The 26,640-nt window shown below is 53.2% G+C and overlaps 2 protein-coding genes across 2 annotated transcripts in view; both read left to right on the forward strand.

Moving 5' to 3' along the window:
- Positions 1 to 206: 206 nt before the first annotated feature.
- The window catches only part of AKNA (AT-hook transcription factor), a 52,897-nt gene continuing 26,463 nt past the window's right edge, over positions 207 to 26,640 (forward strand). Inside the window, exons 1-5 of the mRNA XM_067743553.1 lie at positions 207 to 1,314; positions 14,564 to 14,953; positions 17,892 to 18,931; positions 20,648 to 20,722; positions 26,269 to 26,425. Of these exons, the coding sequence (XP_067599654.1) occupies positions 14,677 to 14,953; positions 17,892 to 18,931; positions 20,648 to 20,722; positions 26,269 to 26,425 (1,549 nt within the window). The 5' untranslated portion in view covers positions 207 to 1,314; positions 14,564 to 14,676. The remainder of the gene's footprint in view (positions 1,315 to 14,563; positions 14,954 to 17,891; positions 18,932 to 20,647; positions 20,723 to 26,268; positions 26,426 to 26,640) is intronic.
- On the forward strand, positions 20,734 to 26,262 carry LOC137227526 (uncharacterized). Its single transcript, XM_067743554.1, has 2 exons — positions 20,734 to 22,937; positions 24,011 to 26,262. The coding sequence occupies exon 2, from the start codon at positions 24,587 to 24,589 to the stop codon at positions 25,256 to 25,258; it is 672 nt and encodes a 223-aa protein (XP_067599655.1). The 5' UTR covers positions 20,734 to 22,937; positions 24,011 to 24,586; the 3' UTR covers positions 25,259 to 26,262.

Here is a 26,640-nt window from a genome sequence, read left to right on the forward strand (position 1 = left end):
CTTTCTGCGATTGGTGGGGCTTCCAGAGGCCCCGCCTCCCAGGGCCTCGCCCTGGCCGTCACAGGCCGGCCTCCGGGATTATGCAAAATATCGCCGCCCCGCCCCGCGCCCGGATTGGAGGCCTTTGTTTGCCGCTCAACTCCGGGAAACCACCCGCGCGCCGTGGCGGCCAGCAGGTGAGACGCGGGGAGGGGTTTGCGGTGGGTCAGGGGCGGGTCCTGACCCCTCGCAGGGTCTCAGTTTCTCTGTCGGCGGAATGGGGAGGGAGGGTGGACAGCATGGGTGGGCTCCGATCCACAGGGACTGCGCAGCTTTCGGCCTCTCCCACGTGGAAACCCCTGAGCACGGGAAGGAGACGGATTGCCGCCCCGGGAATAGGAGGGAGCCCTGGACGGGCTATCAGGGTCCGAGTCCAAACGCTGCCGGCCTATGGGTTGCGCAGTCTCTACTCTCTGGCCTCAGTTTCCACCTCCGCGCAATGGGGGAGTTGGCTGTCTCTCTCTCTCTCTCTCTCCCCAGCTGGGGCTGGTCACCGGGAGGGGAGGGGTCCCGAGGGAATCCGGAGGTGGTCCTTGGCTGGGCCTCGGGCTGTGTTTGGGTTGGAGGTGTGGCCCGGGTAGCTGTGGTTACAGGGGAGGTGGCACTTCTCTGTCGTGGGATTTGTGTGATATTCGCTCACCCGGCAACAACCTGCGTAGCCTGACAACTCGGAGCCGTGAGCCCTCCCCGGACGCCTAACGCAAGTTTCTTTTCATCTTTTTGGCAGGGGTACGGAGGTAGAGTAAGGGCCAGCATGAGGGTGGGCAGCTCCGACAGTGGTAGGAACTGGAACGAACTGCAGGAATAAGGCCAGCCTTTCTTGGTACGAAGATGGGGAGACTAAGGCCCAAAGAGGGTCTGAGACTTGCCCAGGGGCGCGCAGTGGGGCGGCCGCCGAGCTGGCCTCTCCCCTGTGTGATGGGTCTGGCCCAGGCAGAGCCAGAGCCTTCTTGCTGCGTGACTTTGGACAAGACTCTTCCCTGTTCCTTTCCCTGGCTTTTGTTGAAAGAAATGACAGGTTGGAGCGGATCATTACCTACGTTTGGAAAGCTTCTGCTTCTCAGTAAAAGTTGGAAAGGAAAATTGCTGATAGCAAACCTGGGCTGTTTTGGAGCTGAGAAGAGAAGCTGAGATTGGCTGCAGTGAAAAGAGACATTGTTTCTGCCCTCTAGAACAGAAGGAGAGGAAATGACTGAAACTGAAGCATGAAGGACCGAGGTTAGATACATATAGGGACTTCCACAGAGAAATTTTGAGGCACCTCCTTTGGAGTTGGTGGGTTTTATTTTTTGGCTGTTGGTTTTGTCTTGTCAAGAAACAGAATTTCTACCTATCCATTTGATGGGGCCTAAGTCTGGCTTACTTACCAATAGGGGATGGACCCCATGGTCTTTGGAGGATTATTTGGGTTTATTCCCAAGGGCGGTCTCAGTTCTTCAGAAAGAGGGAGAAGGTGCCCATGTGAGGACTTTAGGCAAAGACCCAAAGTCCAGTGGTTTGCATTTGAAACATGTGATTTGGGTTGTTTCTTGCAAGGGGGTTTCATCAGCTCTCATCAGCCTGCAGAGTCCGCCAGAAGTGCCAGGGTTTCCAGAGAGACTGGGAATGGTCCCGGCACTGTGGCTGTCATGCTGAGAGGGTGTCTTGGAAACTGGTGCACACGAAGGACATTTCAATTTACCCCCATGAAATGGAGAAGAAAGACTATTTTTTAAGCATCCTGCTGAGTCACCAGCTGAATTTCGAGTCCTTTTTATGTTTCCTCGGTCCAGGAGGTGGGACAGATCTGGAGGCTGAGAGTTAGAAGAACTTGGATTGAATCCTCAGCCTGGCTTCAGTTCTGAGTGCCTCAGTTTTCCCCTCTGTAAAATGGGAATGCTAATGCCACTTTAAGGCTCAAGTGAGGTGGCATCATAGAAAGTTTCTAGACTACATTTTAAGTTTGGAGATGAGGAAACTGAGGCCCACAGAAAGGAAGGCATAACAACAATAATACCGTTGATAATAATAGCTAATGGTTATGGAATGCTATATTCCAGCCACTATGCCAGGGGTTTTACTGCATCGAGTGAGGTCTGGGAGGGCAGGAGCTCTTGTCCATCTTGTCCCCAGTCACCCTCCCCGTGCCTAGTACAGAGCCCTACACATAGTAGGTAGTCAGTACATTGTTGTTGATCACCTAGTATTCACATCATTGCCATAAGATGGGTGCTATTGTTGTTTTCATTTTACAAATGAGAAGCTTGAGATTCAGAGAGGTTAAGTCACTCATCTGAGGTCACACAGCTCTTCACTGGGATTAGTCTGTTATTACTTTGGGATTTGCAGGGGTGTGTCATCTGGTGAGAGCTGATTGTGTGCATCTCTTCCCAGGGCTGTGTTCAGTGATATTGGTAGCTTGAAACTGACCATAATAAGGGTATTTACATTATAGAAATTAGTAAATGCCACATTCAGAGCTTTTTCTTTTTCTTCCTTTCTCCCTTCCTACCTTCCTTCCTTCCTTTCTCTCCCTCTCTCTCTCTTTCTCTCTTTCTTTTTTCTAATAAGAGAGCTGCATGTGAAGGGTGTTGGCTGATGGAAGACGAGCCTTGCTCTGCATGGCAGCCAGAAGTTGGAGGGTTCCTGGTGGTACAGGAAGACCAAAGGGAGCCAGGCCAAAAGGCCTGCACCCCACTACAGCTCCCCTGAAGTGTGGGATTTTGGAAGGAAAATTTTATGAGATGAGGCTCCTAGTCTGTGGTGTGAGTTGTGTAATGCAGCAGCTCTCTGACTTGGGAACAGGTTGTTGAATTCCAGGCCAAAATGTCTAGCCTTTAACGTGAAAGTGACGACAGCCCAATTTGATGGTCTTTAAGCAGGGAAAGGCTTGGTCAGAATGATGCTCTAAGGTTTATCCAGCAGCATGTCCTGAAGGGATTGGAGGATGAGTTGGGGGCATGGTGGCCGGGAAGAGGCCCCGGTTGATCAGGGGAGCCAGGAGGAGACTAACAGCACCCCTGATTTTCTGAGCACCTCCTGTGTGCTAAGACTGGTAAACACTATCCCATTACTTTACAAGCGTGTCCCTGAGGACAGTGTTACCCTCAGTCTGTAGATGAGGATATAGAACATATGTTAGGAAACATATCTAAGGTCAGAACCACCAGATTTGGACCCAGGCCTCTCTGCCCCCAAACCCTCACATTTTTGCTTTCTCAGTCCCTCCTCCATTCCAGCCTACAGTCCCATATTGGCTCTGATCTTCCTTGCCAAGTGTCAGCCAAACTCCAGCTCGGCTGCAGAGAGAGACCCCCTGCTCTCAGCAGTGGTCTTGTACCAGCCCCCTGGATCCTTGCCAGCATTCCTCCCACCCCCTACTCCAAGCTGAGCCTATTGTGGGGGAGGGGCCAGTGAGCAAAGCCAGAGTTGGATGCCCAGCTGTGAGTCTTCTCAGTCTTGGGACCACAGCCAAGGACCAAGGACCGGGAGGGACCTCAGGGTTCAGGAGGCTGCACTCAGCCCCCCACCCCCCAATCAGGGATTCATTCCGAGGGTAATGCTTTACATGTGGGTGCAGATCCAGCTCTGCCCCTAATGTGCTGTGTGACTTTAGGCAAATTGTGTAATGTCTCTGCGCCTTTTCTCATCTGTTAAATGCCCGATTATGAGGCTCCAATCAGATAACACATGCCGTGTCCCAAGATGTTAAGAGTGGCTAAGGCAGGGATTGCTTCCTTTCCTTTCTTGTGATCTTCACATAATCCTACATGTTGTATAATGGCTATATGTGCCGTGTGAAAAAACACATGGTGTCAGAGTCTAAAAAGAGGAAGAGAGAAGTTGTGGGATGGGGATACGGAATGTCACAGAATGTCAGAGCTGCCAAGGCCCTCAAAGAGCCCAGCCACTCTTCCCAGCTTTCATAGGCGGGAAACCGAGGAGGGCCAGGCCCTAGGTCTCATCAGAATGAAGCCCTGCACAGGCGTGCAGCAGTGGCTTTTGTTCGTCTTGCTTCGTTCTTTCAAGATAGTAAATGTTCATTTTCCTCTTATTTTTAAAACAACTGTTATTTTTAGAAAACACACATAAGGAAAAAGAGTAAACTTGCCTTAGTTTTCCACCTCATAATAATTATTGTAAACATTTTGGAGGAACTCTCTCTCTTTTTTCCTTCCGCTTTCCCTTCTCTTCCTCCACATTTTACTGTGTTTTTCTTTAACGGACTCACACTAGATACACATTATTTTATAACTGGCTTGTTCACTTAACATATCACAATTTTTTATATCACTTTGTTGTCTTCTACAGTATGACTGTTAATCACTGCATTAATATTCCTTTGAGAGGAAATATCATCATTTATTTTAATGATCCTCTGTTATTGGACATTGAGGTTGTTTCCAACTTTTCCACCTACTGTAAGATTCAGTCGCAAAGTGATTAAGATCGTAGTGTCTGGTTTCAGACAGCCTGATTCAAACCCAGCTTACTCTCCTGTGAAATGGGCATAATAACTCCTACCTCCTTGGATTGGTATGAGGATTAAACAATGAGTTTCTCATCTATAGAAGGGCCTTTACAGAATAGGCGCACAATAAAGTTTCGCTGTTAGCAACGCGTTCCCTTCACATGCACGTTGTTTTTGGTTCTTTCCATGGAACATAAATTTGAGAGTGTGGGTGCGTATGTGTGCGAGTGTGTGAGCACGAGTGTGTTTTCCTCAATATGACCACACCCTCCTCATAACCCATGTTTCAGTTGGCTGAGGAAGGCCTGTTTCCTCCCCTCCTTAATGATTCAAGGTGGAGACACAGTTTCTAGCTGGGTCAGTGACCCCCAGACCTGGTTTGGGGGCCGCAGGGAGGAGAATCACTGGGATATGGCAGCATTTCTCTCCACTTGGTTGGGAGGGCTGGCCATCCCCTTTTGTGTAAAGGACTCAAAGCTTGAGCTGTGGTTGATATTAGGAGAGCCAGGAAAATTAAACTCAGTCCTTCAGGGAGCAGGCCATATGGGCGTTTCATGAACATGGCCAGAGGCATTTATTCATGGGCTCTGTGCCAGTTGGGCACTGGCCAGGGCCTTAGGTACATAGCCTCATTGACCAAGGATCCTGTAAAGCCCCATTTTACAGATGAGGAATCTGGAGTACAGAGAGGTTAAGTGACTTGCCTAAGGCCGCACAGCTTTCAAGAGAGAACCTGGAGGCCTCTGATTATTCACAAAGCCCATGTACCCTGAACACCTGCTCCCCGCAGCCTCCCATCAGCACAGTGTTTCTGCCTGTGTGGGCAAGTGGAATCAAGAACCCAGGAGATTTTATGCTAGAAGGTCACTTCTGATAACCTCAGAGAGAATCTCATTAAGCCTCAAGGCTCCAAAGCTACGAGAGGGAAAAGCTTTTGTCCAGCATCACTCAGGCTGGAACTTGGGTCTCCACTTCCCAAGCCAGGCTTCCGCAGGTTCTTCTGGGTTCACTCCGGAAATCCTCCCCTGCTTCCTCACCCCCACATCCCCGTGGATTTTAACTATGGGGGTAAATTCAGCAACCTGGGCAGGAAGGAGTGGGTGACCTTGGGATGGGTTTTCATTTCTTTCCCAGGGAAGGGAGATATCAGGAGCTCAAGGAGGGGCAGAGGGTGAAATAACAGCCTTCAGCCCCCATGAATCCTGAAGTCGCCAGCCCCTGGTTTCCCCCAGGATGGCTGAGAAGCCTGGTGGCTCCACTGTACCCCCTGGACCTCAGGACATCGTGTGAAGGAGTGACTGTCCAGGGCTCATCACATCAGCAAGCAATGCCCATCCCAGTCCTGGCCCGGGGAAGACTTTAAGAAAGAGATTCACCTTCCCCACTTAGGAGGGGCTTAAGAATGACAGTGGAGGGAGGGAGCAGGGAGGGTGGGCAGTGGGAAAGTGGGTGAGAAATGGCCACCGCGGTGTTAGAGCATCATGACCCAGGGGCTGGGGGAACAAATGGCCGAGGGCTTACTGGGCTCCTGTGGTGAGGACTGGCTGGCTTGTGCAGCCGCGGCGCTCCAGGCATGCTTCTGATGGAAGTACTCAAGCCCTGGCAGTAGGGGCCAAGGTGTTTTGTTTGCTCTTTTGTTGCTCCCGGGTGACCAGGAACTAATCTCTTCCCTATCTGTGGGCCTCAGTTTGCTGACCCATACAATGGAATCATACCCCTGTCCTGCCTGCTTCCCAAAGTGATTCTCAAGCATCTAGTGCTGTGAAGGATGAGAAAGCACTTTAGAAAACTGAAAGGCTCTGTGAGGAGCCAGAGTCTCCTTATGAAGTCAGAACATTGGCTTAGTGAATTGCAATTTGTTGGTAATAAACTCCACTCCTGATTTTCTGGTGCCCAGTTTATTAATAATCTCCATGCATGGTCGTTAAAAGACTCGGGTCTTTTTGTGTCTGAATGTACAGCAGCACTCACAAGCTTTGTGACTAGGGGCAAGTTGCTGCAGCTCTCGGGGCCTCTGTTTACCTACCTGTAAAATGGGGATGTCACATCACCCTCACTGGATTGATGTGAGGGCCACAACCCAGGCTGGGGTGACTGGCTAGATTCAGTAGATCATCCAGCATGTGTTCACTGTGCTTCTCCTGTGTGTCATGGCCTGTGCTGGGCACGGGGATGTAATGGTGCACTTCACAGAGCTCCCAGTGGTCAGGCAGACAGACCTGACATCTAATTCCAAATGGCAAGTCCCTGAGGAGGGCACATGGGGCTGGGATCTGCAAGCTGCCTGCAAGTTAGCAGGGAGAAGAATTGGGGTTGGGTGATGAGGGCGAGCACCGGGTGTTTGTCCCAGGGACACCAAGGAGCCCCGTATTGCCCGAGCACGCTGAGGGCCAAGAGACCGGAGCGGCGGCCAGGGTGTGGAGTTTCATCTTAGAAACTTGGAGTTTCTTAGAGCAGTGGGCAACTAGCAGAGTGTTTTAAGCACAGAAGGGCCGTGTTTGGACACTTGCATTTTGGAAAGAACCCTGGTGCAGTGTGAGGAATGGATTGGAGGGACCTCAGAGCTTTCCAGGAGAGGCCGTTGCAGAAGGCCACGTGGGGATGCAGAGATGGGATGGATTCTGGTGAGATTTCGGAAATAAAATCAATAGGAGTTGATGATGGATTGGTTTGGGGATGTGAGGGAGAGGGGAGTATCCAGGATGACGGTCGGTTCTGGCCTGTGCCCTTGAGTGAAAGATGGGCCAAGCTTCGTGGGGAAGGGTGGGTTTGAGGGTAGCAATATAACGAATAAGCTCAATTTGGTTAAGTATTGATAGAATTTGGCCATGGGTGGAGATGGGGTGCCGTCAGGGGGTACCACACGAGCCAAGGCAAGGAGGAGGGTTGGTAAGAAGTGGGTGTCAAGGAGGTAGAACAGAGTGCACAGAAGGCTGTTTCCCTTGGGGTTTGGCGGCTGCCCCTAAGTTGGGTTCGGGGTTATCCAGGGGCCATGGGGCGTGCCTGGCATCAGCAGCCACATGACATTGATGGCAGTGCTGCCTGGGTTAATGGCCAGGGAGGGAGGGTGAGTGAGTGACGGGGTGTCAGGGGAGCCCGCCCCTCACACAATGGCCCACATGGTCACCAGAGCTGGCAGGGAGGGGCCTCATTAGGGTCTGGCTCTGTTGCACGTTTGGCTGGGCTGCGGGTAGAGTCCCACCACCCAGATGAGGGTAAAAGGCAGGGAAGGGGATGGGGTGATAACTGGGATGAGGGCCGCCGGTTCTAGCTTCGCCAGATACTCACAAACTGACCTTGGGAGTATTCATTCATTCATTCATTCATTCGTTTGTATTCCAGACCCCCGGCTCTGCACTTTGTAAGTGTTACCTCTTTGGATCTTGGCAGCAGTGCTGTGGGGTGGCTACTCTTCTTATCCCTGTTATAGAAATGAAGAAACTGAGGCTTGGAGAGGTGAAGCCTCAAACGTCGCAGAGTTAGCAAGAGGTGGGGCTGGGATTTGAACCCAGGTCTGCATTGACTTTAAAATGCAATTTTTTCTCCTACACGGGTGGTTCCCAGACCCGGCTGCTCACCAGAATTACCTGGAGGGCTTTTTGGACAATACACAGGCCAGATTTTCTCCTTTTTCTTTTTGTTTCCTGAATCAGAATCCCCGGATCCTGGGCGGGGCCGGAGTTGGGAGCCACAGTGTGCAGGGACGGGGCACAGGCCACCCCTCTGCCCTGCTCCTGCCTCTCCGTCTTCCTCGCTCTGCTCGGGGCACACACACTTGCTGTTCTCAGGGAAAGCCCCGCTGGTTCCCACCTTGCCCTTAGCACTTGCCCTTCCTGTGGCTTGTTCCTGCCCATCTCTTCCGTCTGGTCCCTTGTTTGAATGCCACCTTCTCACAGAGATCTTCCTGGCCATCCCCAAACTCTTTGCCCCAACCCATTGTACTCTCTGACCCACAGATTGTCTACCAGGGCCACATATCCCAGTCACCTGGGACACTTTAAAATCGCCGATGGGGACTTCCCTTGTGGTCCGGTGGTTAAGACTCTGTGCTCCCAATGCAGGGGGCACGGGTTCGATCCCTGGTCGGGGAACTAAGATCCCTCATGCCGTATGGCGGGGCCGAAAGAAAAAAAAAATCGCTGATGCCCAAAGACTGAGTCTATGAGTCTGGGTGAACCTAGGCATCAGTATTACCGAAAGCAGCCCATCTCACCCACTCTGTTTCTCTCCATGTTTGTTTGTTTATTGTCGGTGTCTCCACTCGAGTGGAGCCAGGGCTTGGCCTGTCTTGTGCCCTGCCACTGAAATTCAGTTCAGTCAGCCAGTCCCCCACCTCCATGCCGCCTGGAAAATCCCACTCTAACTACAGGCCCGGTTTGGGGCGAGGACAGTGGGTGGGATGGCAGGAATCATTGCAGCCTTCCTGAGGTGTTTAGTCGCATATTGGCAGACAGGACAGAGAGTCAGAGCTGGAAGGGTGCCAAGCAAGCATCCAGTCTGGGCTCCCATTGTACAGATGGGCACTGCCCTAGTGAGAGAGGGATCCTCGATCGAGTTCACGCCCTGGATGGTAGGGGCTACGGAGAAGACCCTCAAAGGGTTGAGGCTGCTGGAGACCTCCTTCTAGGCTCAGCACGCTGTGTGACTTTGGCCAAGCCTCTGACCTTCTCTGGACTTTATTGTCCCCGCTCTGTACTTTGGCTGAGATGGTCCCAAGTTCGGACACTGGAAGTTTCTATGAGTCCTTTCCTGAGCGGTGCCGACCTGCAGAGGGCCTGCAAGGGGTTAAGCTTCTTCTGCTCCCCCTCACTCTGCATGCAGACGAACCCCCTCCTTCTGACAAACACTTGTAGGAAATCAGGCTGGGCGCTTCCTGCCGAGGCGAGGCGGCCTCAGCCGCAGCAGGGGCGGGGAGAGGTGGGGAGCGATGCTAGTCTGTGAGCAGCGACTGGGGCTGGCAGAGCGGCCTGGAGGCGGGCCAGGGCGCCATGGAGGCAGGGGGCTCCCCAGGTTTGGAACAAAGACTCCACATGCAGGTCCCCTGAGCCTGGGCCAGCAGGATGGTGGTGGAGCCCGAGAGAGGTGAGGGAGCCGAGGAGGGCGGGGGTTGGGGGAGCCGCCTTCCCCCTGGAAGGGCCAGTCACAGGCTCTCTGGGACAGTCCGGGCGGCTGGACCAGCCCAGCCAGGAAGTTGCAGCTGTGGCAGCTGTATTACGTCTCTCTGGCTTAGGGGAGCCCGGCTCCCAGGGCAAGGGTGGATTTTGGGGGGATTTTCTCAAGCCTCAGGATGCTGGATCCCAGCCAGAGCTCTGATTCTGATCTCTGTGAACTCGGGCAAGTGCTGGTCCCTCTCTGTGCCCGGGGTGTCCTCATCTGCACATGGCGCGCTAGCCCCAGGGGCTGCTAAGGGGCTTCAGACATGATGCACGGGTGTGCAGCAGCCAGGAGGCAGCAGGGGGTCCCCACTAAAGAGTGGCCCCTTCTGCCGAGTAAGGACAAGGAGAGGAGCCAGGGATGGGCCGGCAGACCCGGCCAAGCCCTTCAGGCTGGCGGGGCAAGAGTCCGCAGCAGCAAGGGGCACCTTTCCTCTTTCTCCTCGGCCTCTGCTGCCTCCACCGGAGAGAGCTGGGGGCAGGGTACGTCCAGAGGGGGAAGTGGCTGTGCTGCACGGCTGGCGGGAACTGGTTTCTACACGGCTGGCGGGAACCCCTTGAGAACAGTAGGTCTGTGCCCTACCAGCTGCTCGGGGAGGGCTGCCGAGTATGGGGCTCTGAGCTCAGAAGCCCAGCCTTTCTGGAGGGGCCCAGCCACTTGGTAAGGGGGTCTTCCTTCCCCTTCCTCTCGCCGCCCCACCAAGTCTGATGGACTTGGTTTCAGAGTCACAAGCCATGGATTTCAATCCCTAGCCACGCTTCCGGACTGCGAGGTCTTGTGAAAGGCGGCCACCTCTCTGCGGCTCAGTTTCCACATCTGAGAGATGTCAGGGACTGGGTGGGAGCAAGGCGGGTGGTGCCTCGGAGAGCTCTGCTGGATGGTAAGGGGCCTGGGAGGGCATGAGGGAGCAGAAGTGGGCTGCGCAGCTGAAGTTGGCAGAGGAGAACCTGGGGATTGAGCCATAAAGGGAAGGGTCTCCACTTGTGGACCTGGGGGCAGCGAAGCCCCCTGGCGGTGGCTGAGCCACTCGGGAAGGGGACAAAGAGACCACAAGGGTCTCGCAGACCCTCGAGAGAGCCAGCGGCAGAGGTGGTGTGGATGGAGGGAGGAGACGTACAAAAGGACGGAGAATGGGTGGTGCCTCCTTGTGGGGCTGGTTTCTCCGGGGCTGGCAGGGCCCCTGAGCCCTGGAGAAAGCAGTCCCACAAGGACAGCCCAGCCCTTGAAGGGACTTAGTGCTCACGGGGCTCTCCTGGGCTCAGCCTCCCAACCCCACTGCCCCTCGGGAGCAGCCCTGTGCCCTCGAGAAGGCTGTCCAGAGCCACCCTGTCTTTGGCCGCCATTCAGGGACCCCTGCCATAGCTCTCTGTCTAGTTCTGTTCATACTTTCAGACCTCTGTGCCTTTGCCTGTGCTGTTCCCTCTGCCTGGAATGCCCTTCCTCATTCTTCTCCCCCAAATCCTCTTTGTCTCTCAGGCCCAGCTTAATGCTCCCTTCGACAGTAATCCTGTACCCACCCCCCCATCTGAAATTTTGGAACACTTTTACTCAGGTCTGTACTCCTCGTGTCTTGTGGTGCTTGGCACACAGTAGGAGGTCATAGGTTTTCTTAATTTGCACCCACTGGGTGCTCAATATATATCTTTGTTACTCTGAATTGGGACCTCAGGCAGGAGGAGGGGGTTAACTGTTTGGAGTCTGTGGTCCTCAGAAGCCAACAAGTCAACCAGGAACCTCAAAGTTCACTTAGCCCCGCCCCTACCTCCCAGCCCACCCTAACGGGGCGCCACTCCCCATGGTTGCGAGAGCGGGTGGCATTTTCTCCATCTTACAGTGAGGAAAACCTAAGCCCAGCAGTACACGGTGGATGAGCAGCACCGGGGCCAGAAGCTGGTCTCCAGACACCCTGCCTGCTTCTCTTTCACAGCAGCCCAGTGAGCAGGTGTCCTTGTCCCAGCGTGAGCTCAGCACGTGCTTGGCACTCGTGTGTGTTTGTTGACTGACTGGCTGACCGACCTGTCCTGGACTCCATGGCACCCAGGGCTGTGGCGTGCGCGAAATGCAGAGCTTTTGCTCATGAGAGGCTCACAGGTTTGGGGGCCTGGGGAACATGTGCAAAACTCCAGCCAGTGACCGCAGCTGCCTCCAACCAGAGGCTTTCCCTGGTCACAGTGAGATTTCTGCAATGACTGAGTCATCCCAGGAGACAGGATGTTCCTCTTTGTGCACCCGAGGCCTCTGTGATTGGACGGGCTACTCTGTGGCACGGCTAGAAAAAAAGCCCTTTAGAAGTCAAAAAAACCCCACACGCCTCCCCCAGCCACTTCCTTGGCAGAGGTTTCAGAAAGAGAAAAGCAAGGCCTTTAGCACCTTCCACACCTGCCATCGTGGCAGGGCCCAAAAGGCCTAGTCATGGTCAAAGGGTGGGCCTTGCCCGGGGCGCTGGTTTAAAATGCGGACTCCTGGGCCCCTGTCCCAGGGCCATGGAGTCCCGCTCTCTTCGGGTTGACCTTAGGGATCTGCATTCTTAGAGGATTCTTAAAAGCACTCAAGCTGGCAGGGATTTCCAAGAGGGGTACAGGCGCCCCGAGAGGGTGTGGAAAGCAAGGATTAGAACTTCCTTTTACAATATTTATTTTCTATTGGATCTTTTTAAAAATTCAATTTTAGATATATTTTTTCTAACACGTAATATATTCGTGTGAGAATGCATGCAGATGATGTTATAAGAAATACATGTTAGGTGTGTGAGCAAATATATTTTTAATGATGAATTGTGTGATTAAAAAAAACAAAAACACTGGAGACCACTCACTGGGCCAAAATCGACAGGTCCAAATCTTGCTGTCACTAACCAGCTGGGTGAACTTGGTCAAGTAACTATTCCATGCTGAGTTCTGGTTTTCTCATTTGAAGAATAGTTTTCCTATGACCTACTTACCTGTTTGGGGTGAGGGCAGATCGAGAACAGGCAGTAAAGCTTCTAGCCTGGGTGGGCACAGCGAGGGCCCAGCATATGTGGCGGGGTCATGTGGAGGCTTACAGGGTGATCTGGGGGGAATTCAGGGAGGAGGGAGGAAGATTGTGTCAGGGGAAGAGGGTGAGGCCCCTGAGACCAGAGTGGGGACAATGTTAGTCCCTGTTCCTACCCCAGCCTTTGAGAAGGTGCCAGCCAATCCCTGGGGGACTCTCTATCCAGAAATAGTTGCCTGCTGACTTTTCCCAACGGTATGAACCAAGGCTCTGACCAAGACCCAATCGCACACGAGGCTGCAGGGACAAACACAGGGCGTGTCTGTCCTGGGAGGCCTGGAGTTATTGTCTCCACGGCACGGAGGGAAGAGCCGGGACACGAGCTGCAAGGTAACCTCTCATGCCAGCCTTGTCCCGACCCATGTGTGGCTTCAGCCGAGGCCCCTCTGCTCTCTGGGCCTCAGTTTTCCTGCCCGTAGAGTGGGTGCTTGCATGAGCTCCTTGGGTGGGACCATGCCGCTGCTCTGTCAGCCTTGTGTTTCCAGGGCTCAGAGGAAGCGCTTGGGGGTGTTGGCCGTAGCGGGAGGGGAGAGGAGGTGGGAGGGAGAGAAGGGAGAGAGGGAAAGGAGGAGAGGATAGAAGGCAGGCGGGGAGGAGCCCTTCTGCAGCCATCCTTCCCGTGCCACAGGTCCCTGTGCAACCAGGCTCTCCCTCTGGTTCATTCTCCCCAGGCAGCCAGAGAGAAACTTCTAACTGCACCTCGACGTGCTCTCTCGTGGTCTGCATGCCCACACTCTCTGCAATCAGAGCCCCAGCTCCTGCCCCCACTAGCACAGCCATCGGGAAACCACTTACATGCCGCCCCCTCCTGCCTCCAGGCCTTGGTACTTGATGGAACCCCTGCCTGAAAAATGTTTTTAATTGAGGTGAAATTCACATAACATAAAATTTAACCATTTTAAAATGAACAATTCAGTGACATTTAGTATACTTATAAAGTTGTGCAAGCACCACCTCTATCTAGTTCCAAAATGTTTTCATCACCCCAAAAGGACGCCTGTGCCCATTCGAGCAGTCACTCCCCTCTCCCCACTCCCCCAGCTAAAGCACTAGTCAGCAATGGGATTTACCTGTTACGGATATTCCGTACAGTTAGAATCATACAGTATGTGACCTTTTGTGTCTGGCTTCTCTCACTTAGCATCACGTTTTTGAGATTCATCCTTGTAGCACGTGTCAGTGCTTCACTCCTTTTAGTGGCTGGACGGTATTCCGCCGTGCGGATAGACCACAACTTGTTTGTCCATCCGTCCACTGATAGACGTCTGGGTTGTTGCCACCTTTTGGCGATCGCAAATAGTGCTGCTAGGAAAGTGCGTGTACACGTATTCGTCTGAGTACCTGTTTTCAATTATTTTGGATAATGGAATGCTCTTTTCACCGGTCCCCCACTCACGATCTGAAATCTTACCCACGAGCGGGTCAGGAAGGTTCCCAGAGCGCGTGGCCCCTAAATGGGACCTATCCTGACTTCCTGGGCCTGCCCTGCACCCCCAGGGCCCCTCCCCGTGCTTTCCCATCGCTCTCACGTTGATCTCTAGGTGCCAGGTTGTTTGTCTGCTTCCTCCTGGGCCCTCAGTTCTCACGTGAGCAGGGCCTGTGCCCCGGCGCCCACATGTGGAGGCTGGCAGGCACCAGCACACATGGGACACCTGCTGTGTGCTGGCCGCTGGCCTCCTTATCCCATATCTCAGGTAATTTTATAAAACTCTTGAGAGAGAGAGGAATTATGACCCCAGTTTTACTGATGAAGAAATCCAAGGTGGAGTGATTTGGCCAAGGTCACGCAGGGCTTCTGACTCCAGAGTTCCTGCTGGTAATTTCTGCTTCTGAAGAAAGGAGGGGATTCAAGGATTAATGCTCTCCATTTGATTGTGTCCCCGACAGGCCACAGGCAGGATGGCTTGTGCTGAGAGGAGCCGGCGGGAACCCTGGTGCCCATAGGGGCAGCTCCATCTCCTGAAGATGAAGGGGCCCAGGTGAAACTCAGGCCAGGCCCAATGACCAGCTCCGGGACGGAGGTCCACTGGGCCGAGTCAGGCCTGGGAAAGGGGCCCCGGCGGAGGCGCTGGGCCTGGGCTGAAAAGGGAAAGGATGCTGATGGGAGCGGCACGTGCAGCTTGGTAGAAGAGGCGCCCTTTCCCAGTGCCACCAGCCCTGAGCTCCTGGAGGACTTCCGCCTGGCCCAGCAGTGCCTGCAGCCACTGGAGTGGAGGGGCCCGGACTCACAGCCTGATGGGCACCCAGATCCTGAATCAGGAGAGTCTGCAGAAGAGGGTGAGACCGACTCCCCTGCAATCCCACAGTGGTGTCCCCCAAACATTCCCCCCTTCTGGCGGGAGGCAGGAATAGAGAGTTTCAAAAATTTTTTAAGTTAAAATCTACGAAGCCTACAATTTAAAATGTTTTTAAGATTTAAATTATATAAACAGTACTGTTCTTTGCAGAAAAATCAGAAAATATAAGCCAAAGGAGAAAAAACTAAAAATTACTTATTATCCAGATAGCTGCTGTCTTCCGTGTGTGTGTGTGTGTGTGTGTGTGTATACGTAGCATGAATATGCAACAGTATTCTACAAACTCTATTGTAACTTGCTTTTTTGTAACTTAATAGACATGAACGCTTTCCCAGCTTATCAAATATTCTTCCACAAGTCATTTCTAATGTCTGCTTAGGAATTCCGTGGTGTGAATATTCTGTAATTTGTTGGGCCTCTTACTGCTGGGCATTTAGGTAGTTTCTCAGTTTTTGCTATTATAAATAGTGCAGAGATATGTCATTAGTATATCTTTGCACACTTAATTTGATAATAACGTTGATATTTTAAATTGCTTCGTCCAAGGGTTCTGCCCATTTCTACGATGTTTTAAAATCCCAATTAGCAACGAGAATGATGGCTTCCCTTGTTTTCTAAAATAACTGTTTTCTCTGCATTAAGAACAACTGAGACTAAATTCCTAGCTTGGCTCAACAAGTCCCTTCTCCTCTCTGAATCTTGGTTTCCCCATCTGTGAAATGGGAGTAATAACACCTTTGAGCTTGATTACCTAGTGATTATTGCATTCGAATATGAATGAAACGCCCCTGTCTTAGGATTCTGGGATCAGAATCTGTGGATGTCAGAGAAGCCGTCAGGCTGATAGTAGATTGTGCAGTGACCCCAAGTTCCTCATGCCAGGTCTGTTTAAAGTGGGGTCTGCCCACAGCTACCCACTCAGGAGCTATTTCTGAGCTCTCCTTAGGGAATGGTGACAGGGATGCGCTGGGATGAAGGGGCAGAGGCATCTCTTCCTGAGGTCACATGGTAACCCCCTGCTGCTGCCATGTCCTGTGCCCTTACTGTGTGCCAGGCAAAGGGCTGGGCAGGGCGCAAGCCATATCTCCACCTTTCCTCACCGCCTTCTTCCAGGTAGGAGAGAATAGCCTCCAGGTAGAGTAAAGATTGCCACAGAGGTCAGCTACTTGTTCATGGTGCCCTATGAGGGATCAGAAGGGCCAGGATTGAAGCCAGGTCTGCCCGGTTCCAAAGCCCGATCTCTTCATCCCACTGCATGACCCCCATCAGCAGAGACTAACTTGCCTGCGTAGCTGGGACCTTGCTTCTAAGCCCAGGACTGCTCTGAACCACTGCATGATCTTTGGCAAGTTACTTAACCTTCCTGGGCTTCAAGTGCGCTGCTGTAAACGAGAGAGACTCGCTGAAGGAGGTTTTAAGGAGATGAAAGATGTAGAGGTGCCAAGGGTGGGGAAAGAGCGTGGGGAAGCAAAGAGTGACATGAGGGTTATGACAAAGGTGCATCTGGCCAGAGCAGAGTCTGTGCTTGGTGGCACCCAGACTGTAGCTCATGAAACCTTGGATCTGCGCCAGAGGCTGACACAGGGTCTAGGACAGAGGAGGTGCTCCATAAGCACTGACTGCACGGGTGATGCACAGATGGATGAATGAATGGGTAGGTGGATAGGCAGATAGGTGGATGGATAGATGGATGGATAAGTGATAGCTGGATGGATAGGTAGGTGAGTGGGTGATGGATGGGTGAGTGGGTGGATGGATGGACAATTGAAAGGTTGGATGGTTGGATCAATGGGTGAGTGGGTGTTGGATGGGTGAGTGGGTGGATGGGTGAGTGGGATGGATGAATGGATATTTCTTGAGCACTTACTGTCTAATAATTATAACAACTATCCGTTTTCTGGGAGCTTTGCATACCTTACTGTCCTCCTTTCTTCTTTCCTTCTTTTCAGTCAACAAATATTGAGCACCTCCTCTGCAAATACAATAATAAATAAAAACAGAGAGCATCCTTGCCCTCATGAAGCCTACGGTGTAGTGAGGGAGGAAAATATTAATGAAAGAATCACATAAATAAATGGAAAACTGCAGCTGTAATAAATATTTCAAAGTAGAGGTATTCAGTCATATGAAACCCTATAAAAGAGAGCTTTTGACCTAAGTTAGAGAGATCAGAGAAGACTTCCTTGATGCGGTCAAGGTTGAGTTAATGTATGAAGGACAAATAGGAGTTAACTAGACAAAGGGAGGGAGAGAGGACCCTAGCAGAGGGATCAGCATGTACGAAGGCCCTGTGGTAGGAGAGGATGTGGCACGGCTAGAGCAGGGAGAGACTGAGGGGAACCACGGAGCTAATGCGGGGTGGAGACAGGGACCTTAGGACCATATTAAAGGTTCAGCTCTCTTCTGGGAACAACAGGAAGACAGTGAAGAGTTTTCATATGGAGAATAAGAGTGAGGATTGAGATGATTAGGTGGCTGCTACAGTGGTCCAGGCAAGAGAGGAGGTAGACTTGGGCAAACCTGGTGGTTCTGGACTCTAGAGCAGCAGGTGAGTTCGAGAGCACCATAGGAGGTAATCAGGACAGGACCAGGTGACAGGTTGGATGGCGGGGGGATGGGGGAGGGAGATGGCAAAGATGCCTCCCAGGTTTCTGGTTTGTGCAGTTGGGTGGATGATGTTTCCATTTGCTGAGACAGGAAACGCTAGGGGGACAACCAGGTTGAGGATTGAGTTTGGAGGACCTTTGAGACAACTAGAGGAGGTGTTCGAAAAGTATTTGGCCCTATGGGGGGATCGCTGGGCTTCTTGCCGTCGCCATGTGATGAGGAAATGAAAGCCCAGAGGGGTGAGATGGCCTAGGTAGTGTGACACAGTGAGTCCAGACCTGGCGTATACGAAGCAATGACCTTCTTTCCAGAGCTTGAAGCAGAGGATGTGGACAGCCCAGAGAGTTCCAACTTGCCACTCAACTGGCCCCCGCAGCAGTATCCTCAACTGGACATGACTGAAGAGGAGCCAGATGAGGCCCTGGGTGGTCCTGAGGTCCAGGAAGCTGGAGAGAGCTCCCCAAGGTTGGGGTATGACACTGATCTCAGCTCGGGGGGCAATGGGAACACCAGCCCCATGGCTCTGGGCTGGGGTCAACCCACAGGCTGGGTGGCTTCTGACGAACAAGCCAGTGGAGACAAACTTCGAGAACATTCTGAGTCTGCCAGGTCCTGGAGCAGTGGAACTGTGAACCTCAAGCCCAGTGGCAGTCTGGATTCTACCTGGGAAGGAGAGACTGATGTCCCCCGGCCCGCTGCCCTGGCAGAAACGTCACCCCAGAGCTCCAGCCACCACCTCCTAAACCCAAACGATAGAACTGGAGGAAGCGTTACTCTGGCGACGGCCACGGAATTCCAGGAGTCCTCAGCCCCTCCAGCCCAGAGCGTCCAGTGTCCTGCAGATAGATGGAGGAGAGAAACCACCAGCCTCTCCTGCCCTCAACCCGGGGACCAATCCTGGAAGCGGACACGCATATCACCTAAGCCGCTCCCTTCCCGATTCACGGGCTCCATCAGCGCCCTGAAGCCTCCACCTAGGCCAGCTCGACAGGACAGGCCGCCGCCCAGGCCGGGAGCCACTCTGGCTGGTCACTCATCTTCTGACACCCCCAAGTACGGCCGGGGGCGGCTGAACTACCCGCTCCCTGATTTCTCCAAGGTGGGACCCCGGGTGAAGTTCCCCAAAGATGAGACTTACCGCCCCCCCAAAGCCAGGAGCCACAGCAGGCTGCCTGAGGGCCCTGCCAGGCCACTGATCTTCAAGTCACCTGCCGAGATTGTGCGGGAGTTGCTGTTAAACAGCGGAGAAGTCTGCCCGGGAGAGGACCCCCCTCCTACTCACCCCACCACCAGGTTACCCCAAGAATTCCAGACACCCGAACAGGCCACCAAGCTGGTCCATCAGCTCCAGGTAAGCCCGACTCATTTCTACACCAAGGCACCTGTTGGTCTGGGTTGGAGGCTGGTCGGGGTGGGGGGCCTTGGGGCTCGGCCAGGGGTCCCCCGCGATGAGGACAGTCCCAAGCCCTTGGCTCAAAAAAGCAGTGATTGCACTCATGCTGCGAGGGTAGACCGTGTTTGTTTGCTTTTAACTCGTGCTATGAAAAACTCAAGACATATACAAGAGAGAAAATAGTATGACGAACCCCCATGGACCCATCGCCCAGCGCCTGGCAACCTTTTTCATCTATGGCCTCACCTGTTCCTCCTCTCACCCTACTGGAGTATTCTGAAGCAATGTTCAGGCTTCAAATCATTTACCCCCAAATATTTCAGTGTGTGTCTATAGATAAGGAATCGCTCTTAAAGATAACCTACTCTCAGCATACCTGAAACTTAACACCAATTCCTTAATATCAACCAACGTCCAGTCAGTGTTCGCGTCTCCCACTCTGTCTCATAAATGGCTTGTTTATTTTGGTTGGTTCGAATCAGGATCCAAACACGGCTCAGATATTGCACGCGGTCGATGTGCCTTTTCAAGTCTCTGCGCACCCCCCCCCCCCTGCCTTTCTGTTTGCATTCTTTGTCAAATCTCCTTCTTCCTTGTAATTTATTTGTTAAGGAAACGGGTTTCTGTCCTGTAGAGTCTCCCACACTTTGCGGTTTGCTGATACACTCTCTGATGTTTCTTCACGTGTCGCGTTGTCTTCTCTGTGTCCTGTGTTTTGCCCAGTTAGAGGCAGAGGCGTTTTCGAGTTGTCGTCGTCTGTTTATTTCTCCCCAGATCAGGAGCTCTGTGCCGGTAGGGATTTTTTTGGCAAGAGCCCATCACAGGTGGTGCCTTCAGGGGGTGTAAACTGCTTGCTGGTGTCTCGTTTGTGGTGTTAAGGACCCCTGATGGTCGTTGCCTTGATCCAGGCTTTCACTGGGGGGGACAGAGTGGTAGTATCCTAACGCTAGCATTCCTTCTGCATTTATTTGCGGGAAATCTTCTATGAAGTGAAACTTGCCCTCATCAACTATTTGGTTACCAAGGCCTCGTTCACATGGGAAAGACAGGAGAAATGCTTGATTCTGCCCTTCTAATTACCAGTGTTCAGAACAACGCATCAGTTCCCTGGCCTCCTTCAAAGGCGACCAGTGACACTTGTTCCTGCTTTTCCCCCCGTAATGACTTGTTTTAAGAAGCTCTTCAGTTTTGTGTATGGCAAATCGTGACTCTGAGTAAAGGCAACCGTGATTTTCCAGTCTTCTACTTTTCTACTTCCAGACGCTTAGATGATTCAATCAGCCATTAAAAAATACTTATTAAGCACATACTACTTAATTCCTGGGAACAGAGCAGTGGGGAAGACAGATGAGGGCAGGGCATTCGGACAAATAAGCAAGTAGCTACGGTTATGCATCGAGGCGGACCAGCCCAAAGGCCCCCATCCCTGACTCACTGTCAGGGATGTAGAAGAAGGGATGGTGGAGGAGTTGTCCTGCCACCCCCGACCCCCCGGAATTTGGCCGTGGGGGTCCGTATTGCACGTGAGCCTGAAGGGGTCTGCTGAGCTACCACTACAGAGTTCTTTCACTCCGAGGCACCCAGAGGCCCCCTTTGGGGAGTGGGTTCCCTGCGAGGGGTCTCACAGTGAGGGGCCTGGTGCGTGACCTCACTGCACACCCCCATCTCCTGCAGGAGGACTACCACAGGCTCCTCACCAAGTACGCTGAGGCTGAGAACACCATCGACCAGCTGCGCCTCGGAGCCAAGGTACTGGGCCCGGTGGGGTGGAGGGGGCCGCTCGGGAGACCCTGGGGATAGAGGAACCCGGGCCTTCCTTGTTCTACCACAAGGTCACTCTGTGACCTGGGGCAGTGACCTTGCCCTCTCCAGGTTCAATCTCCTTTACTGTTGATGAACTTTGAGTCCTTGAATGCTGGAATCCAGGGTGCCCAGGAGTTTTCACCGGAAGCTCTCTGCTTCTAGATGAGCTCTGGAGTGAGACCACCTGGGCACAACTCCTGCTTCCATTACTGACTAGCTGTGTGACCTTAAGGAAGTTACTTGGGCTCTCGAGCCCCAAGGGAGTAGCACAGAATTTCTGCTCAACCCCTGAGGCTGATACTTGCCAGATCACACCTCTGCCTTTTCTCCTGCCCCAACTTCTCACCCACAGCTTCTCTCCTCACTGAATGTCTAGTGTGGGGCCGGGGGAGGGGGGAGAGGGGAAATCCACCACCCCCATCCTGCCCAGGCTCCACCCCGTCTAGGGGAAGCTGTGAATTCTGCACTTGGGCCCTTCCCCTTTTCTGAGGTGAGGCAGGAAGTGGGGCTCTCACAGCCCCTCCTGGTTTCCTGCTTACCTCTCCCCACCTCTTGCCCCATCAGGCAGCAGCGGAGGAGGGGTGGGAGGTGGGGTGCAGAGACGCAGACCCTCCCTCTCACGACCCCCCCCCCCAACCCGGGCTGTCCCCATCACACTCCGAGACCCCTGCTCCTGCCAGGCCGCTGCTCTCCACCGTCTAGCGACGCTTCTTTTGTGAAGTGTCGCCGAGGCAGCCACGATGAGGAAACGAAAGAAGGGGCCCTGTTCTAGGAGCAGGACTTCCGCGTCCCCATACGCACCTCCTGACCCAGGCAGCTCCTTTCCATCCTGGCCTCCTTGGGCACAACTGTAAAAGGGGGTTCATCGGGCCTCCTAGGAGCCAACGGGCTCCCCTTCCTCCCCCCCCCCCCCCCCCCCCCCCCGCCAGGTCTTACGGCTTCTTCCACATTTCTGAGGCAGTTTCAGGGGCCGAAGGGATGGGGGTGGTAGAGGGCTTGGTGAGGCATCCTCTCTGGGGAAACCACATTTTCATGGCCGCAGGCTCCTAGAAGGTCCGAGGAGAAAGGAACTGGTCATGGGGTCCAAATCCTCAGCTCCCCTGTCTCACAGATCGGAGAATCAGGACCCCAGGAGGGGCATAGGTTGCCAAAGGTCAAGGTCAGGGTCAGAGGCTGGGAATATCTCCTCCCTCCCTCCTTTCCTTCCTTCCCGCTTTACTTATTTAAAGGAATGAGTTCGTGTATGGAACGTATGTACCTGGCATCTGGCAGGTACCTCCTAAGAGTTAGGGAATATTATTATGATTAATAGTATTAATATGAAGGTGTTCACTGGGTCCCCATGTGTGCCAGGCAGGGGGACACCATGGGGGCACAGCTGTGTGCGTCTCCCGGACACTCCCCTGTCCCAGTGGGGACTCACCACGTGCACCTACGCCGGCCTGGCTGGTGACCCAGACCCCTGCGTGTGTGAGGGGGCAGAGGAGGAGAGGTTGGAGAGGCCAGGAATGGTTCAGCACTAGCTCACCTGGTCTTGCTTTCTGGAAAAATGACTCCTTGGCCTGAGGGTTCTCCTCAAGAGAAGGGTGAGCACAGGTAAGCTGGACTCTTCCGGAAGCAGGACGATCCTCTCCGCGCCCTGGGAAGCAGTACAGGCAGGGCTGAGGAGGACGTGCAGCCTGAGTGGGGAGGGGCCTTGCCGGGCTCCACGGAGCCCAAGGGGGCCAAGATTCCAGCCGGGCTTCTCACTGTGTCCGGAGCTCTGTAGACTCTACCCCCGAAGGTTCGGGAAACCCCAGAGCAGCTTCCTACTCAGAGCCCTTGCCAGGGAGCCCAGTCCACAGAGACGGAAGCGGTACTGCTCCCCCAGGCTGAGCTGGCTGATGTGACCTCCCCGGGGTCCACTGCATTCTGCTCAGAGCCCCCAGGGGGCGGGCTGGACCCTAGGCTGGGGATGTGGCCCTAAACACCCAGGCCGGGCCTGGCTCTAGGGCAGCAGCAGTGGGTGGGGACCAGGGGAAGGAGACTGGCATTTGCTGAGCAGTAAACAGATACCAGGCCCAGGCTGAGCACACTGCCAGAGTCATCTCATTTGACCCTCTTCACAAGAGGAAACTGAGGCTCAGCCAGGTGGAGTGGTTTGCTCAACATGCCACGGCTTGTGAGGGATTACAAGTGAGGGATTAAACTATGTTTGCCTGGTTCCAGAGTGGGCACTATTTTCCCCGTGCCTGGGTGTGCCCAGCTCGGGCCCTGGCAATGGTATGTGGCAGAGGCATGACAAGGCAGAATGATGATGTTACAGTGATAATATCAATAGTAAAACATGATGTGTACAGACCACTGTCCTCAGTCATTTACCATGGGGGAAACTGAGGCACAGAGCGATCACTCAACAAGTAGGTACCAGAGCTGGGGTTTGAGCCCAGTAGCCCACAGCCCACCCTTTTTTTTTTTTTTTTTTAGGTTTAACAGCTTATTTATTTTTTTAGGTTTAACAGATCCAGACTAAACGATTGTGAGCTCTGCCACTGGGGAAGCTGACCAGGGAGTTCCAGGGCCGGGCCGGGGGGCACTACTGGATCCCGTCTGGGGTGTGGGCAGGGAGCCAGGGCTGGTCAGGATCACTGCTCGGTGACTAGCTTAGGACCAGAGTTTATGGGGGTGTCCTGCATTCGCAGCTGTGTTGCCACCTCCCTCCAGCTGCTGTCCCCCACCTCAGCTGTAGGGGGATCTGGAGGGGCTGAGACCGGAAATTACCCCAGAAAGAATCAGGGGGGATGACATAAAACTGCCTTTCCTAAAGTGTGTGTTCTGATGGCCGCCTGGTGGAGGTGAGGGTGGGAGTGGGAGGGGGGAGTGGGAGGGGAGGGTAAGGATGTGGGGGAGGGAGGAGAAGCGCGGGGGGGGGGGGGGGGGGGGGGGAGGGAGGAGAGGCGCCAGGGAGGTTTGTGTGTTTGGAGGAGTTGGGGAAGCATTTCCTAGTCTCTCCACTCCCCGCCCCATTCATAAAGCCCATTAGCATTTTAAAGGCTGTGAGGAACCCATCTGTGCTGAGATTAGTCAGTTATTTAACCCAGTGTTTCCCGCACTCATCTACCCTTCCCTGCTTAACGCCCCTGAGGGAGCCAATCCAGCCTCAGCGAGCACCGTGGGACACCCTGGTTTAAACGGGGGCCCTGGGGGTGAGTCCTGCCCACCAGAGACGGGTCCAGGAGGGACAAGCCTGAGCAGCTCGGCAAACCCACACTCACCCCAGCTCCCCGCTTCCCGGGCCTCTGCACAGGCCTTTGGTCCCTCTGTGTAAACAGAGGTGCTGAGAGCAGTTTGTTCCTGTTGCTCCCCCAGGTTGGGCCTTTGGTGGACCCAGGCTGGGGCTGGCCGATGGGTGGGGCAGGGGGAGAACGCAGGAGGACCGGGCCTCCCCCAGATTTGGGTCACCTTGGGAGGAGAGGGGTGCTGGTGGGCAAGTCCCCACAGGCGGGCCTGAGCAGATGGCCAAGGGGATTATTAAAATCCAGCTTTGTTCTCATCAGAGGCTGGGCCTGAAAGAGGCGGGGAGGCAGCAGGGGCCCAGCCACGGCTGAGCCATTGTCCCTCACTTTGGAATAGATTTTTCTGCCACAGCCAGGACGTGAAGAGCAGCTTAAGCAGGGAGAGGCTGCCTTCTGTGGGCCTGGGAGCCCACCCTGAGCTGCCCACTCCTGACCTTAGGGTAGCAGAGGGCAGTAAGATAAGCAGCCTGACGTCATGAGGACCAGGGGACACTGAGGCAACATAGGAGAGTTGCTTTTTTAGGGACCTGCCTGCATGATGGCCACATACATGACAATGGTGATGATGATGGTGATGGTGGTGATGATGGTGATGGTGATGATGATGGTAATAGTGATGATGATGGTGATGGTGGTGATGATGGTGATGGTGGTGATGGTGGTGATGATGGTGATGATGATGGTGATGGTGATGGTGATGGTGGTGATGATGGTGATGATGAAGGTGGTGATGATGGTGATGGTGATGATGATGGTAATAGTGATGATGATGGTGATGGTGATGATGATGGTGATGGTGATGATGATGGTGATGGTGGTGATGATGGTGATGGTGATGGTGGTGATGATGGTGATGGTGGTGATGGTGGTGATGATGGTGATGATGATGGTGATGGTGGTGATGATGGTGATGATGATGGTGATGGTGATGGTGATGGTGGTGATGATGGTGATGATGAAGGTGGTGATGATGGTGATGGTGGTGATGATGGTGATGGTGATGGTGATGGTGGTGATGATGGTGATGGTGATGGTGATGGTGATGGTGATGATGATGGTGATGGTGGTGGTGATGGTGATGGTGGTGATGATGGTGGTCGTGATGATGATGGTGGTGATGATGGTGATGGTGGTCGTGATGATGATGGTGATGGTAATAGTTATAATATGGATGATGATGAATGTGGGGGTGGTGGCTGCTATTTAATGAGCCCTCACTTCGTGCAGACAGGTGAGTTCAGTCAGCTGCTCTAGCACTCAGAGGAGGGTGGTGGTAGAGCCTCAGTGTGAACCCAGGCACTGCAGAGCTCACGCGCTAAGCCAGAGATCAGCAAACTTTCTCTGTAGAGGGCCAGATAGTGAATATTTTCAGCTTTGTGGGCCATCTATTCTCCACGGTAACAACTCATCTCGGCTGTTACAGGATGAAAGCAACCACAGACGATACAAAAGCAAGCGAGCACGGCTGTGTTCACTAAAACCTTGTTCACTCAAACAGACCATAGTTGCCAACCCCTGCTTTAAACCACTTGGGTCTTCAACTTCAGAAGGTCTTCCTCGGCCATCTCCCTGACTCTCTACTTCTCTCCCAAACACTAGACTATTTACCGTATGAAATCCATCCTCAAATGTTGGAGATGTGCTACAACTGAGAGATAATTCCTTTACTTGTTGATTGACTCATTCACTCAAATAGTCATTAATTGCAGTTATTATCAATGTAATGATAATTATTGGAAATATTTTTATTAATAACAAATATTAATTATATTACTGTAATATAATTATACTTGTTCTGTGTTAAATATTAGATTTATTACAATATTATTATGGTATATTATAACAAATATTATTAATAAAATCATTAATATGGAAAACCATAGACTTTGGGGTCAAAGCAGAGTTATAATCCCAGCCCGAGGATTTTTCAGCTGGAGATTTTGAGTAAGTGACTCAACCTCTCTGAGTCTCAGTTCCCTCTTCTGTAAGATAGGCATATGGTCCCTCCCTCTCAGGACTGCCATAAAGAGAGCATGAAAGGATATGTAAGCCCTTGGCCCAGTGTTTGGCCCCCACCCAAGGGTTCCACTAAAAGGTATTATTTATTATACAAAGGCATGTTTGTTGAGCACCTGAATGATGGCATGAATGAAGGTGAGGCCTTTTGGGTGGGTTGGCTCCAACCCTTGGCTCTGCTGTGCCTCTCCTCCCTTAAAGGTGAACCTGTACTTGGACCCGCCCCAGCCCAGCCACAGCATCCACACGGGGACGATGCCCCAGGGGACCAAGGTCTTGTCCTTCACCATCCCACAGCCCCACTCTGTAGAGCGGTGGCCAGGCCCCGCCAAGGGCCTGCAGACCTCTGAGGCTTCAGGTGAGTCTGGGAGAGGAGATGTGGCTGAAGGGCTCCTCTGTTGTAACCCTGCTCTAGGGACACTTGGTTCACCCTGGGGTGGCACTGGCTTCAGGCCAGGGGAGGGAGGGGGGTGAGGCCCCTCTCTGGGCCCTGTGACTTGAAGAGGTCAAATGGAGATGTAGAAAGTGTCTGCTTTGAGCTAGAGCAGCCTGGGCGAAGCCCTAGCTCTGCCA

Source organism: Pseudorca crassidens, chromosome 7 (assembly GCF_039906515.1).
Source record: "Pseudorca crassidens isolate mPseCra1 chromosome 7, mPseCra1.hap1, whole genome shotgun sequence".
Lineage (NCBI taxonomy): Eukaryota > Metazoa > Chordata > Mammalia > Artiodactyla > Delphinidae > Pseudorca > Pseudorca crassidens.

What these genes read in the sequence shown, in the direction of transcription:
- LOC137227526 (XM_067743554.1), top strand. Translation starts at nt 24,587, where the DNA reads ATGATGGCCACATACATGACAATGGTGATGATGATGGTGATGGTGGTG.